The sequence below is a fragment of the Gekko japonicus genome, unplaced genomic scaffold (assembly GCF_001447785.1).
Source record: "Gekko japonicus isolate JY-2015 unplaced genomic scaffold, Gekko_japonicus_V1.1 scaffold2681, whole genome shotgun sequence".
In the NCBI taxonomy this organism is placed as follows: domain Eukaryota; kingdom Metazoa; phylum Chordata; class Lepidosauria; order Squamata; family Gekkonidae; genus Gekko; species Gekko japonicus.
The window spans coordinates 11,069-25,864 of record NW_015170971.1 but is presented as its reverse complement, the minus strand read 5'-3'; the positions used below and the strand labels follow the sequence as shown (position 1 = coordinate 25,864).

Here is a 14,796-nt window from a genome sequence, read left to right as displayed (position 1 = left end):
GCTTGGGCTGCTCCGGTCATCACTACGGTGGCTATCTTGCAAAGGGGCCGCGTGCCGGCGGAGGCTTTGTCTATCCCCCTGTGAACGGAGAGCAAAGGGTTAAACTGGGGAGGCGGTGGGTGGGGAGACTGGGACGAGGTGGACAAGCGGAGAGCAAACAGAGCCCGCATACGACAGTGGAGGGGCACCAGTTCGAGGAGGGATGAGTGCGGAGCGAAGAGAGAAAATGCCGCACGCGGCAGCCAAGAAAGTCACAGATCATAGAGTCGGAAGTGGCCATACAGGCCATCTAGTCCAGGGGTGTCGAACTCATTTGTTATGAGGGCCGGGTCTGATGTAAACGAGACCTTGTTGGGCCGGGCCGGGTGTGTCGTAAAAGGTAACGCCAGGTAGCGGAGATATAAACTTCATAAAGGACACAAACACAAAGGTTTTTTTTTACTTAAAATCAAAATATGCTTAAGGCAATATTTTGTTTATTTAACAGTGCCTGATCACTGAGACCTCTTGCTCTGAATTGTTGCATCAAAATGTCCTGTGCTGTTGCAATCCTGAGTATGTTGTTCAGGTGTGTACCTGTAAGCTGCAAACCTACAATGATGCAGCAGCAGCAGAACTGGAAGAAAAATCAGGAAGAAGAAGAAGAGAAAAAGAAGAGATTGGATTTACATCCCGCCCTTCACTTGGAGTCTCAGAGCGGCTTACAAACTCCGTTCCCTTCCCCTCCCCACAACAGACACCCGGTGAGGCCAACGTCACATCAGCAGGTGCAAGTGGAGGAGTGGGGAATCAAACCCGGTTCTCCCAGATTAGAGTCCTCACACTTAACCACTACACCAAACTGGCTCTCAGAAGACAGCCAGTTCTACTGCGGGCCTGACAGAAGCCCTCTGGGGGCCTCATCCGGCCCCCGGGCCACATGTTCGACACCCCTGATCTAGTCCAATGCCCTTGCTAGATGCAGGATCAGCCTGAAGCGTCCCTGACAAGTGTTCATCGAGATGCTGCTTGAAGAAGAGAAGAAGGGGGAGGATTTATACCCCGCCCTTCCTTTCCCTTCCCCTCCCCACCACAGACACCCTGGGAGGTAGGCGGGGCTGAGGGAGCTCTTCTGAGAGCTGCCTTTGAGAGAACAGCCCTGAAAGAACTTGTGACTGACCCAAGGCCACACCAGCAGCTGCATGTGGAGGAGCGGAGAATCAAACCCAGTTCTCTCAGATCCGTGCTCCTAGCCACCTACACCAAACTGGTTCCGATAATTAATGCAAAGCGCTCTTTTTAGAAACGAGCACTGCGTTATTTCTCCACGGCAGTGAGCCTCTGCTCCCCGGCCTCCTGAAAGGCAAGGGAAGAAACCTCACACCTACCGGCAGCGGGTTCCAGGGCAGGCTCTATTCCTCCGCTGCCGACTTGGAAGCGGAAGACTTGGAGACCTGGATGATTTCCACCGAGGTGAACGCTTTGCCGGCTGACACCCGGTGCCTGGTGCGCATTTTGTTCAGCGCCGACTCGGCCATTCCGGCCCTCTCCTCGGCATCATCCAGCTCGTGCACGGTTTTGCGGTACCTCGCCATGCTCTGGTTAGCCTGCTCCTCCTACAAAGAGTTAAAATCAGAAGAGCATTGCTTGAGCAAAAAAGGGTCAGTGCCAGGCTACAGGTAGAAGGGAAGACAGAGGGCATTCCAAGGGGAAGACAGATGTACGGTCATGTTAACCACTTCTCCAAACCTATGCTTCCAAGGGAAAGACGGGGCATTCTGAGGGGAAGACAGGGGGCGTTCAGAAGAAGACGGGGCGTTCAGGAGAAGACAGGACATTCAGGGGAAGACAGAGGGTGCATGGGGAAGACAGACGCATGGTCATGTTAACCGCTTCTCCAAACTTACGCTTCCAAGGGGAAGACAGATGTACGGTCATGTTAACCACTTCTCCAAACCTATGCTTCCAAGGGAAAGACGGGGCATTCCGAGGGGAAGACGGGGGGCATTCAGAAGAAGACAGGGGACGTTCAGGAGAAGACAGAGGGTGCATGGGGAAGACAGAGGGCATTCTGAGGAAGACAGACGTATGGGCATGTTAACCACTTCTCCAAACCTATGCTTCCAAGGGAAAGACGGGGCATTCCGAGGGGAAGACGGGGGGCATTCAGAAGAAGACAGGGGACGTTCAGGAGAAGACAGAGGGTGCATGGGGAAGACAGAGGGCATTCTGAGGAAGACAGACGTATGGTCATGTTAACCGCTTCTCCAAACCTCTGCTGGAAGAAAGCAAAATGGAACCTCCTTAATTTAAGCAAGACTCTTACATCTCCGACAGAAATGGAAACCAGCAGAATGGTTAGAAAGATGAACAGTTTCGTGCAGCTGGCAACAGGTCAAAGATCTCAGGCCTGAAAGGAATGGGTTTGGCGAGGATCCCCACAGGCCTTGGGCAGAACATTACGGAGGCTCAGGAGTGTAGCTACATGTAATAACCGGGTATGTTACTGATGGTTTTCTCAGTCGGTGTGCTGGGTGGTTGGCATCTATTGAACTGGTACCTGATGCCACAAAGCAGCCTTGCCATGCGGCAAGGTGAGACAGCAGCCTCAGGTGTGGCTCTAAGGTAGAGAAGGAGACAGGCGGATCTAATAATTAATAATTATCATATGGCAGTGTGGGTAGTATAGCCAGGAGATCCTAAGATTGTTTGGCAGCCTGAAGTTCTAGCTCTTTTAGCGCTTTTGCACCACTAGGTGGCGAGCTAGACTTGTTTGGGGGGCTGAGAGAGCTGTGACTGACCCAAGGTCACCCAGCTGGTTGCCGGTGGAGGAATGGGGAATCAAACCCAGTTCTCCAGATTAGAGTCCGCCGCTCTTAACCACTAGACCACGCTGGCTCTCCCCGCAGGCGGATCTAATCCAGGGACACGACTGACATGGATGTTCTCCATGATCCCCACTAGAATGAATGGGAGGGTGTAATCCACACAGAGCGCCAACTGATCCTGGGTATGATTGTTGTGGGGAGGCTCTAAAGCACAACCTTTTTGACCCTGCGGGCACATTTGGAATTCTGACATGGGGTGGTGGGCAGTGTTCCCTCTAAGCTGAGTTAGTGTGAGCTAGCTCACAGTATTTTAGCCTCTGGCTCATCCATTTTCGTCTTGGCTCAGGAAGGGATGGCTCCAGAGCAAACTAATTTATGCAGCAGCCAAATCGCTCGCTCACAACTTTAATGCCAGGAGCTCACAAAGTAGAATTCTTGCTCACAAGACTCCACAGCTTAGAGGGAGCATTGGTGGTGGGTGCAGCCACAAAATGGCTGCCAAAGGAGGCGGAGCCATGCACACACCCAGGGGGAGTCCAAATGAAGGGGAAAAGGTAATTTTAAAAAACATCCTGGGAAACGGGAGGGAGAGGAAGAATAAAACCAATGTTGGTGGCAGCTGCCGCCAAGGTGACGTTATTTCAGTCTGCACAGCCCATCAGATCTCCCGTGGCCAATCAGAAGCTGTGCTGGGCAGGAGCCCCACCCACTTTCTGAAAACGCTTAGTGGGCAACACGTGAGGTACTGACGGGCACTGTGGCGCCCCGGGGCACCACGTTGGGGACCCCGCCCGGTGCCGAAGCAAAGAGATACTTACGGCCTCGTCGATCTGCCTCTTGTACGTCTTCAGCTTGTTCTGCAGCTTCTCTACTAGCTCTTGCATGCGCTGGTTGGTCTTGTGGTCCTCCTCGGTCTGGAAGACCAGCTCCTTCAGGCGCCGCTCGTTCTTGTGCAGGACTTTCACCGTCTCCACGTGCCGCTTCTGCTCGGAGTCCAGCTCAGTCTCCAGTTCCTTAATCTGAAAGCAAAAAGGGAGACGGAGAGGGTCAGATGCTGGGAAGCAGGGTTCATATCCGGCCGGAGCGCACAGGAGCGGAGCTCCGGCAGTAAAGAGCCCGGGGGGCGGGCACATGCAACAAGCCCCGCCCCCTGCTCCCAACTGCCCTCAGTCAGAGCAAGAAGCAGACAGGTAAGTTGCAGAGCTCCCCCCGGCCCGGTCCAAAACAGTCCAGTGGCACCTTTAAGCCCAAGTTTTATTCAGGTACAAGCTCTCCCTCCTCTGTGAGGGCAGATCTGCACATCCCCCCCAATAGCTAGCAATCCAAAAGAGTCCAGTGGAGCCTGAGCGGTGGGTGTGGCCTTCTGACACACTTCCGGTGAGGTCAGGGGGTGTGGCATATGCAAATGAGTTATGCTAATGAGCATAACCTCTTTTTCTACGAAATGACCCCTGCTGGGAAGTAAGACAGACAGGAGGTCACTGGAGAATATGATGGGGAATATGGTTGGGGGAGGTGGGGGGGGGGGGGAGGGAGGGAGGGAGGAATGAAGGAAGGGCTTAAAATGGGACTATTTCCTTAAGGATTTAAGAAAGCAGTTCACCCTGTCTTTACCCGAGATACGGAGATAAGGATACCCAGATGATCCTGAGTTCAGCATTCTGTACCTCCACCTACAGAGGTGAGGAGGGTGGCAAACACAGGGCTTTTTCAGTGTTGGCCCCTCGCCTTCGGAACGGCCTTGAGGCTTTCCTGGTGCCTTATTGGCTTTTAGGCACCAGGCCAAAATGTTTCTATTTACTCAGACTTTTGGCTGAGAGGTTCCGGTTTTTGAAGCTGTTTTTATGGTCTGCTTGTAGCCTGGGGGGGGGGGGGGGGGGGGGTGTAAGGGTGTTGATTAACGGGACACAATTTTGGCCACTGAATGTCTTTTTGAATGCTCTCGAAAGTGGGGGGAGTGACCGGTGTTTCTGCCGGAGAAGAGAATGAAGGGAAAGATGTCCTTCTCACTTTGGTTTCCAGCTTCATGATGGTGCGTTTCCCTCCTTTCAGGGCCTGTTGCTCCGCTTCCTCGATCTTGACTTGCAGATCCTTTATGGTGACCTCGTAGTTCTTCTTAATCTTCTCCAGGTGCATGGAGTGATCCTGTTCCTGGCGCAGTTCCTCTGCCATCCGCGTCGCCTGAAATTGGGGGGAAGGGGGAGGGGAATAAAGACGGTCAAGACATGATTATTCACAAGGAACATCAAACACTTTCAGAGCATTAAGGCTTGTCGTGTCATGACCAACACGGCCATTTTTTGCAAGAGAGCGGGAAAAGTGCAGAGATAGGAGACAGAATTCGTCTTCCCGAGAACTTTAGGGAACATTTTAAAAGCAAGTTTCTAGCCCTCGGGGCTCTGTAAGTATGCTTGAAAAGGTTCAAAGATGGCTTGCCAAAATGTCAAGAGCCGGAAGGATGAAGAAGAAGAGTTGGATTTATGCCCTGCCCTTCACTCGGAGTCTCAGAGCAGCTTCCAATCTCCTTTCCCTTCCTCTCCCCACAACACCCTGTGAGGTTGGTGGGGCTGAGAGAGCTCTTTTGAGAACTGCTCTTGAGAGGACAGCTCTGAGAGAACTTGTGACTGACCCAAGGTCACACCAGCAGCTGCTTGTGGAGGAGTGGGAAATCAAACTGGGTTCTCCCAGATTAGAGTCCGCTGCTCTTAACCACTACACCAAACTGTAAAACAAGATTCCCGGTGATTTGGGGGAAGGCCTTTAGTGACTTCTGTCGTTTCTTTGCTAAATTACACAGACAAAAATATTCTGAAAATTTGCTAATATGAGGCAAAATAAGAGAGAGTACATCATTCGTGCGGGTCGTGGGAGTCAGGGATGGCATCGCAGTCTCTAGATTACCTCGACGCCATTCTGTTTCACTTTGCGCAGGGTATTCCCAACCCTGATAGTAATGCGTAGAATTTTTGGAGGCGATTCTTTGGTCTTTAATTTCACAGTATTGGGTATATAAAAAGGTGCTGGCCAGTTTGTATCCCTTTGGGCACAAAGACTTTCCTGTAACATCAACAATCTAGGGGCAGCTCATTCTAAAATGTATCACTAGAAGCACGTGAAAAGCTGCCTTATACTGAGTCAGACCCTTCGTCTATTGAGGTAGGTATTGTCTACACAGACTGGCAGCAGCTCTCCAGGGTCTCAGCTCAAGGACATCCACATCACCTAAGACCTGGTCCTTTTAACGGGAGATGCCAGGGATTGGACCTGGGCCTTCTGCATGCCAAGCAGATGCTCTACCACTGAGCTACGGCCCCTTCATCCCTGTCTGGAAAGGGTCTCCAGTGTATCCCAAGGCCCCGCGCCGAACCCGCGGACGGAACTCACGTCAGTCACGGCTTTCTTTGCTCTCTCGTCCGCTGCTCGGAACTCACTGATGATCTCCTCGTGTTCGTTGGTGATGCGCTGGAGGTCGGACTCCAGCTTGCGCTTGATCACCAGCAGGGTTTGGTTCTGCAAAGGGGAGCGGAATGTTACCAAGGGAAACTGCAGGGAGAAGAACTTTTACAGAACGGGATTGAACTTCGGAGTAGACCCAGAGCAGGAACGTTCCTGCGGGGAAAGCACCCGGTAGGGGTTTTTTTAGGGGTCATCGAAACCACAGTTTTAATTCTGCCTTGCAACCAGCTGCAAGAAAAAGGGGCGCCCTAGCGCCGGCGCAGCGGAAGAGGGCCCTAGCGCCGACGCAGCCGAGGTTTCTTTAGCTTTGCCGCCAAGTTCAATGCGCTACACCTGAACCAGTGTCTACTAATCCCGGAGAGGGAGACCGACCACCCGTAGTTATCACCTGAATGCTAAGCTCGTTTTGCCTCTCGGTGACGTCCACCAGCTCCTGCTCGATGAGCTTGCGCGAGCGCTCGCTGCCCTCCAAGCCGGTGCGGACTTCCTCCAGCTCGGTCTGCAGGAGGCTGAGCCGGCGCTCCTGGAGGTTGTACTGCTCGCGGAGCTCCTCGTGCTGACGGGCGTCCTCGTCCATCTGCGTCTGAACGTCCTGTGGGCGCAAAGGGTGAGAGTGGCGTACGGCCAATGCTTGTCAGGTGACTGAGTGACTCCACCGCCTATTCTCTGGCAGTGGGGAGCGAATTGTACCGTGTATCCGGGGGGGGGGGCTCATTTTGCTGCCACAAGCAAGCGTCCTGACTTTACCACCCTCTGAAGGTGGCCTGGCCTTGCCCACCCTCTTAAGTCACCCCTGCTTCAAAGAAGAAGAAGAAGAATTATACCCCGCCCTTCACTCAGAGCAGCTTACAATTTCCTTTCCCTTCCCCTCCCCACAACTGATACCCTGTGAGGTAGGCAGGGCTAAGAAAGCTCTGACAGAAACGGCTCTTTTTCAAGGACAGCTCATGCCAGAACTATGGCTTGCCCAAGGTCATCCAGCAGCTGCAAGTGGATGAGTGGGGAATCAAACCCGGTTCTCCCAGATTAGAGCCCGCGCACTTAACCACTGCACCAAACTGGCTCTCAGGAGAACAGTTAGCAGGACCCTGTCCCTCTGCCTTGTCCTGGGCAGTGAGAGTTTCTCTCGGGCGCTGACTTCCTTTGCCGTGGTCCCCCCCCGCCCTGTTTCCCTGTGAATCTGCCCCCACACACACACACCTTAATCTGCTGCTGCAGCTTCTTCAGCGTCTTGACCAGCTCGCTGTTGTTCTTGTTGGCGTGGTCCAGCTGGATCTCCATCTCGTTCAGGTCCGTCTCCATCTTCTTCTTCAAGCGGAGGGCCTCGGCACGTCCTTTCGCCTCCATCTCCAGGCTGGACTGCAGGGACTCGATGGCGCGCTGGTGGTTCTTCCTACGGCAGAAAGCAAATGCAGTCAAGTGGGTTAAACTGGTTAAAGATATTTGGTTATATTAAAGATATCACAGGATACGACACTGATAGGTCACCTGACCTGGTTCTATTGGATCTTGAAGAAGAAGAAGAGATTGGATTTATACCCCGCTGCCCTTCACTACCCAAAGGTGTCTCAGAGCGTCTTACAGACTCCTTTCCCTTCCCCTCCCCACAACAGACACCCTGGGAGGTCGGTGGGGCTGAGAGAGCTCTGACAGAAACTGCTCTTTTTTCAAGGACAGCTCTTATCAGAGCTATGGCTTGCCCAAGGTCCATGGTCTGATTCCAGATAAGGAAGCTGCCTTATCTGGAATCAGACCCTTGGTCCATCACAGTCAGTATTGTCTACTCAAGACTAGCAGCAGCTCTCCAGGATCTCAGGCAGAGGTCTTTCACATCACCTCCTACCTGATCCTTTCAACTGCAATAAAAAAGGCCAATGCTATGCTGGGGATTATTAGGAAGGGAATTGAAAACAAATCAGCCAGTATCATAATGCCCTTGTATAAATCGATGGTGCGACCTCATTTGGAGTACTGTGTACAGTTCTGGTCACCACACCTCAAAAAGGATATTATAGCTTTGGAAAATGTGCAGAAAATGACAACTAGAATGATAAAAGGATTGGAACACTTTCCCTAAGAGGAAAGGTTAAAGCACTTAGGGCTCTTTAGCTTGGAGAAACGACGACTGAGGGGAGACATGATTGAGGTTTATAAGATTATGCATGGGGTAGAGCAGGTAGAGAAAGAGGTACTTTTCTCCCTTTCTCACAATACAAGAACTCGTGGGCACTCAATGAAATTGCTGAGCAGGCGAGTTAGAATGGATAAAAGGAAGTACTTCTTCACCCAAAGAGTGATTAACACATGGAATTCACTGCCACAGGAGGTGGTGGCGGCTACAAGCATGGACGGCTTCAAAAGGGAATTAGATAAGCCTATGGAGCAGAGGTCCATCAGTGGCTATTAGCCACAAGGTATAGCTAGGGGCTCTGGGACAAGTGATGCTCTGTCTTCTTGGTGCTTGGGGGGGGGTCAACAGTGGGAGGGCTTCTAATGTCCTGGCCCCACTGGTGGACCTCCTGATGGCACCTGGTATTTCTGGCCACTGTGTGACACAGAGTGTTGGACTGGATGGGCCTTTGGCCTGATCCAACATTGGCGTCTCCTATGTTCTTATGTTCTTAAGGTCATCCAGTCAGGTGCAAGTGGAGGAGTGGGGAATCAAACCCGGTTCTCCCAGATTAGAGTCCGCGCCCTTAACTACTACACCAAACTGGCTCTTTGGCAAGACAATCAAGTACCTAAACTCCGCCAAGAACTTATTTCCCTCTTATTACCGGCAGCGAAAACCGTAATCACCACCAGCTAGGAAGACTCCAACCCATTATCAACATCACATTGGCTCGTTAAAATTTAGGAATTTTTTGTAATGGACAAAATATCGGATATCATTAATACCTCTGAAGGCCAAAATACAGACCCAACTTTGTTGTCCAAACGGATCCCATTTTTGGACTATGCTTCTGGACATTCTTCAGTTCAATCGCAACTTATACCTCAGAAGTACCGTGAAATAATCACATATGTACATTAGACACTATTAATATTGAGATTATATTGTATAATTTAGATTGTTGTTATATTTAAGTGCTATATTTTTATATTAGACTGTCTCTGTGTTAGTAAGTTTCTGTTTGATAGGTTTTTCCGGAAGGTTACAGTTTCACTGTTACATGTTTGTTTTCGCACTGAAATTAATAATAAATAAAAAATTATAAGAATATTTTTAAAAAGTGGGAATGGCTGAGTCATGTGACGTGGAACCTCAGCATTGGATGGGTCTTGCTAACGATGAGCTAGCTCACACTAATTCAGCGTAGAGGAAACACTGGTAATGACCAGTTGCTCGCGGGCCAGATAAGTGCCCTGGATGGGCCGATTCCGGCCCACGGGCCATATGGTTGACACTCCTGCCTTAGAGACTAACAAGATTTTCGGGGTATGAGCTTTCTGACTCTCATACCCCCAACATTTCGTTGGTCTTTAACATGCTACTGGATTTGAATCTGGCCACACACAAAGATAGCTGTTCAGAAAAAGCTTTCTCCAGTATGTCTTGTGCAGATGGGGGCCTAAAACAAGTTTGAATCTCCCAAACGCAATAAACTGTAAAGGCAATAATTTCTGCTACAGGTATTAAGAAATGTTTGGACTTGAGTGATCTGAGTTAACACGATTGATTGTAGTAGTAGAATTGTTAATGGAATGTAACGGAGTTACTAGAAGTAGTTGTAAGCACTATCTCCCCCCCTTCCTTGTCGCATACCCTCCCTCACCCCTTATCTCCCTCCCTCCCTTTCTCTTTAAAAAATTAATAAAAAATATTTTAAAAAAAATAAATTTGAGTCTCCCGCCTTCCGTACCTTGTAGCTTCAAACTCTTCTTCCTTCTCGTGTATCCTCCTGTCGATGTCTGCTTTGACCTGGGCCAACTCCAGCTGGATGCGGATGAGTTTGCTCTCTTCCACCTGTCGGCAAACAAACGAGCAGAGGCTTGGAATAGCGGGCTTTCGAAAGAGGGGTTTAAATCTGTCGGCTAACTGCCATTTTTATGTCTTCGGTCCTTCCCCGTTCCCGCTTGCTCGCAGCTCAGCAGCTTGCAGTGAACATGCCAGGGAGACCGTGGGAGCTAGACGCCGTTATCAGTCTGGCCTTGTGAGCTAGGGTGGGCTTGCGGTTCACTTTCGGTGTGACTCTTTCTGCTCTCGGGAAACCCTGCGACTCTCCCGCTCATTATGTAATCTCCCGCCGGGGGTATTCCCACACGCGCACGCTCGAAGTTCATTTGCTTAGCTAGTTGCCTTGCCCAGCTATATGTATTGGGATGTTCCCGCCTTCTAGTCATTCCTAACAATAATCCTGTGGACATGGTACCAGTTCTGTACACTAATAAAGCATAACGCTTCGTAGGAAACGTGTGTGAAGAGTGACTTGCTGTGGGACCTGACTGTGGGTGCGATGCTTCCAATGTGCGAGGGTGCGACCACACAGAACAGAGGGCTTGGAACAATGTTCCCTCTAAGCTGTGGAGTCTTGTGAGCAAAAATTCTACCTTGTGAGCTACCGGCGTTAGAGTGGTGAGCCAGCGATTGGGCTGCTGCATACATTAGTTTGCTCTGGAGCCCCATCCCTTCCTGAGCGAAGACAAAAATGGGTGAGCCGGAGGCTAAGAAACTGTGAGCTGGCTCACACTGACTCAGCTTAGAGGGAACACCGGCTTGGAAATGTCAGCTAGGCTGCCATAAGGTTTATGGGTCGCAGTTTGCTCGCTTGACCTGTGTACCAGCCGAGCCTGCATTCCATTCCCCTCGGCGCCCGCTGCTCCTTATCGCTGACCTTGTAGCTGAGCGCCTGAAGTGTGGATGCCGGGGAGCGATGTGCTGCGCAGTGAGAAGTGAGTGTGATCGCGCTTCCCCCGGATCAAATTCGTCCAGTTGGAACCGGAGCGGTTTACACCACTCCCAGCCCACCGTCTGACTGCACCCGCAGAGTCGCTAAACGTATCAGGGCTAACAGAACAGAAAAACGTCACCTCCAGGGAAGACTCGGCCTCCTCCAGAGCCATCTGCAGCTCATCCTTCTCGACCTCCAGTTTCTTCTTCATCTTCTGCAACTCGTGCACGCTTCTCCCTCCCTCGCCCAGCTGGTCGATCAGATCCTTGATCTCCTCTGAAGGAAGGGGACGCAAACACAGGCAGGCAAAGATATTGAATCTGGCGGCTGAGGGCCGGATGGGGGAGCCGTTGCTGCGGCCCTCCCGCCAACCGCTCTGAAGGGAGATTGCGGGAGAAGGTTCTAGTCAGAGTCAACCCCGGCTTTTGAAGCGCCCTGACCGTTGTGTGTGCCCTAAGATGCATACGGGAGAGACGTATCCCCGCCCCGCTATACTTGCCCTGGAGGGTCTTGTTCTCTTTCTTGACGGACTCCAGGTGCTCCAGGGCTTCCTCGTAGGCAGTCTTGAGCTTGAAGTTCTCCGTCATGTACATGCGGCACTCCTTCTGGGAGTTGTCCAGCTCCACCTGCACCTCCTCGCACTTCTGCTGCCACTCCGCCAGCATCTTGTCGAAGGCCCGCTGCTTCTTGTCGAGGACCGCGCAGGCGGCGTTGGCCTGGGGAAAGGGAACCAAGGAGTCGTGCATTATGTACAATCCCATCGGCCACTATGGATCCCTTCTGCCTGGCACGCAGACAGTTCTTCACAGTTCACTTGGCCGGCAGAGTTTCCCCGCTAGACCTGGATAGCCCAGGCGAGCTTGATCTCGTCAGATCTCGGAAGCTAAGCAGGGTCAGCCCTGGTTAGTACTTGGATGGGAGACCAACAAGGAATACCAGGGACATGAGGCAGAGGCAGGCAACGGAAAAACGCCTCTGAAATGTCTCTTGACTTAAAAACAAGTCTAGCTCGCCACCTAGTGGTGCATAAAGGTAAAAGAGCCAGAGGTTCTGGCTGCCAGACAGTTTTAGGATCTCCTGGCGAATACTACACACAATGCCATACGATAATAATAATTCTCTTCTTCTTCTATTAGTAGTAGTAGTAGTAGTAGTAGTAATAGAAGTAGTAGTAGTAGTAGTATTTATTTATTTATTGGGATTTTTACCCCGCCCTCCCCGCAAAGCGGGCTCAGGGGACTTACACGGGGCAACGCCCATATAAAACAAGGTAAAAACAATAAAAACATTAATAACCAGAGGTCATTTCGGGGGGATCGTAGGGGATCGCAGTTCCCCCGGGTGAGGTACGGGGGCGGGGCACATGACGAAGCCCCACCCCCTGCTTCCGGCTGCCCCGCTTCCGGCCCTCATTCAGCCAGGAGGAGGCAGGAGAAGAGGGAGGGTAAGTTCCCTCATGGGGCTCGGCAGTGGAGCTGCAAGGCCGGCGGTGGCGGCCGGGACCGTTGGGGGCGGGGTGTGTGGCCTTATGACACACTTCCGGTGATGTCAGGGTGTGTGGCCTTATGACACACTTCCAGTGATGTCAGGGGGTGTGGCATATGCTAATGAGTTCCCCTAGCTCTTTTTCTACGAAATGACCCCTGTTAATAACAATTCATCACAAGTAGCAGTAGAAGTATTCCTGCTAGCTCGATAGCACTAGGTTCTGGGTGGGCGGGGTAGTTTGCGCTGTCGCTCTGGTTAGCCAATAAAAGATTCCATAACCGGCTGGGTGACGCCACTCCCCTCCCTCACCTTCTCAAGATCTAAGGTGAGGTCTTCCACTTCCATCTGAAGCCTCTGTTTGGTTTTCTCCATGCTGGCAGCCCGGGCTTGCGCCGCCTCAGCCGTCTCCTCTGCCTCCTGGAGACGGGAAGCCAACTTCCTCCTGTAAGAAGAAAGGAGGGCAACACTGTCAGCCTTGTAGCTGAGGGCAGTTATGGCAGCTGGGCAGCAGACATTGCCAGAAGGGATCAGAAATTCACATGTTAGACTGTGGCCTGGTCTGTCCAGAGTCCATGCGCTGGGTGGGACTTCTGGTCTGAAATGTGATTTTCAGGTGTATTGGGTATGGCTGCCAACCTCTAGGTGGGGCCTGGAGAGCTCCTGGAATTACAACTGATGCCCAGACAACAGAAACTGGTTCCCCTGTGGAAAATGGCTGCCATGGGGGGTGGATTCTATCTATGGCATCACATCCCTGCAAAGGCCCCCCCTTCCCCTCCCCTAACCCCACCCTCACTAGGCTCCACCCCCAAATCTCCAGGCATTTCCCAACCTACAGCTGGTCACCTAAGGTCACCCAGCTGGCTGCATGTGGTGGATTGGGAAATCAAACGAAGAAGAAGAAGAGGAGGAGGAAGAAGAAGAGATTGGATTTATACCCCGTCATTCACTCGGCGTCTCAGAGCAGTTTACAATCTCCTTCCCTTCCTCTCCCCACAGCAGACACCCTGGGAGGCATGTGGGGCTGAGAGAGCTCTGAGAGAACTGTGACTGACCGAAGAAGAAGAAAAAGACTTGGGTTTTATAATCCGCCCTTCGTTACCCGAAGGAGTCTCAGAGCAGCTTACAATCTCCTTCCCTTCCTTTCCCCACAACAGACACCGTGTGAGGCAGGTGGGGCTGAGAGAGCTGTGAGAGAACAGCTGTGAGCGAGCTGTGACTGGCCCGAGGTCACCCAACTGGCTTCACGTGGAGCAGGGAATCAAACCCAGTTCTCCAGACTAGAGTCCACCGCTCTTAACCGCTACACCACACTGGCTCTCAGCCTGCCGGAAGCAATCCTCCTCCTGTGGGGAACGGCGGTAGCACCCTTGGGACAGACATGTGATAACAAGACACTTCCCTCTCCGGGGGACTCTCGCCCCGCACCCAATCAGTGCAAGACCTTCCGCACGGACTGCGTGTCCCCCCTCTTAGCAGAAACCCCCCCCCTCCAATCCCGCTCACTTGGTCTCTTCCAGCTCCTCCGTCCTCTGAATGGCGTCAGTCTCGTATTTGGTTCTCCAGGTGGTGACTTCGGTGTTGAGCTTGGAGACCAGGCGCTGCAGCTCGGCTTTGCCCCCCTGTTCCTCCTCCAGCTGCTCTTTCATCAGGTCCAGATCGTGTCTGGTGTTGGCCAGGCTCACCATGGCCGTGCTTCGGGCCTAAAAACGCCAATTTATTTTATTTTATTTTTTAATTTTATTAAATGTATACCCCGCCCTCCCCACAAAGGTCTCAGGGCGGCTTACAGGCAGGGCACTTTGTGCCAATAAATAGACAGAATAAAACACGATAAAACAGGATCGTTAACAAGTGCTCTAAGATGTTAAAGGTAAAGGTTCCCTTGCTCGAAAGCCAGTTGAATCTGACTCTAGGGTTGCGGTGCTCATCTCCGTTTCCAAGCCGAAGAGCCAGCGCTGTCCGAAGATGTTTCCGTGGTCATGTGGTCGGCATGACTAAACACCAAGGCGCACGGAACGCTGTTCCCTTCCCACCGAAGTGGTACCTATTTATCTACTTGCAATTTCTTGCTTTCGAACTGCTAGGTTGACAGGAGCTGGAACTAGAGACGGGAGCTCACTCCGTCATGCGGCACACTCGGGTCTCGAACT

At 51.9% G+C, this 14,796-nt stretch overlaps 1 protein-coding gene across 1 annotated transcript in view; it reads right to left on the bottom strand.

The window, feature by feature from the left end:
* The window catches only part of LOC107116919 (putative uncharacterized protein MYH16), a gene marked incomplete at its 5' end in the record, with an annotated part of 25,609 nt that continues 10,813 nt past the window's right edge, over nucleotides 1-14,796 (bottom strand). Inside the window, 12 exons of the mRNA XM_015418945.1 lie at nucleotides 1-78; nucleotides 1,368-1,595; nucleotides 3,626-3,826; nucleotides 4,818-4,988; nucleotides 6,192-6,317; nucleotides 6,652-6,855; nucleotides 7,464-7,656; nucleotides 10,127-10,230; nucleotides 11,295-11,431; nucleotides 11,655-11,871; nucleotides 12,953-13,085; nucleotides 14,150-14,346. Coding sequence (XP_015274431.1) covers nucleotides 1,392-1,595; nucleotides 3,626-3,826; nucleotides 4,818-4,988; nucleotides 6,192-6,317; nucleotides 6,652-6,855; nucleotides 7,464-7,656; nucleotides 10,127-10,230; nucleotides 11,295-11,431; nucleotides 11,655-11,871; nucleotides 12,953-13,085; nucleotides 14,150-14,346 — 1,887 coding nt within the window. The remainder of the gene's footprint in view (nucleotides 79-1,367; nucleotides 1,596-3,625; nucleotides 3,827-4,817; nucleotides 4,989-6,191; nucleotides 6,318-6,651; nucleotides 6,856-7,463; nucleotides 7,657-10,126; nucleotides 10,231-11,294; nucleotides 11,432-11,654; nucleotides 11,872-12,952; nucleotides 13,086-14,149; nucleotides 14,347-14,796) is intronic.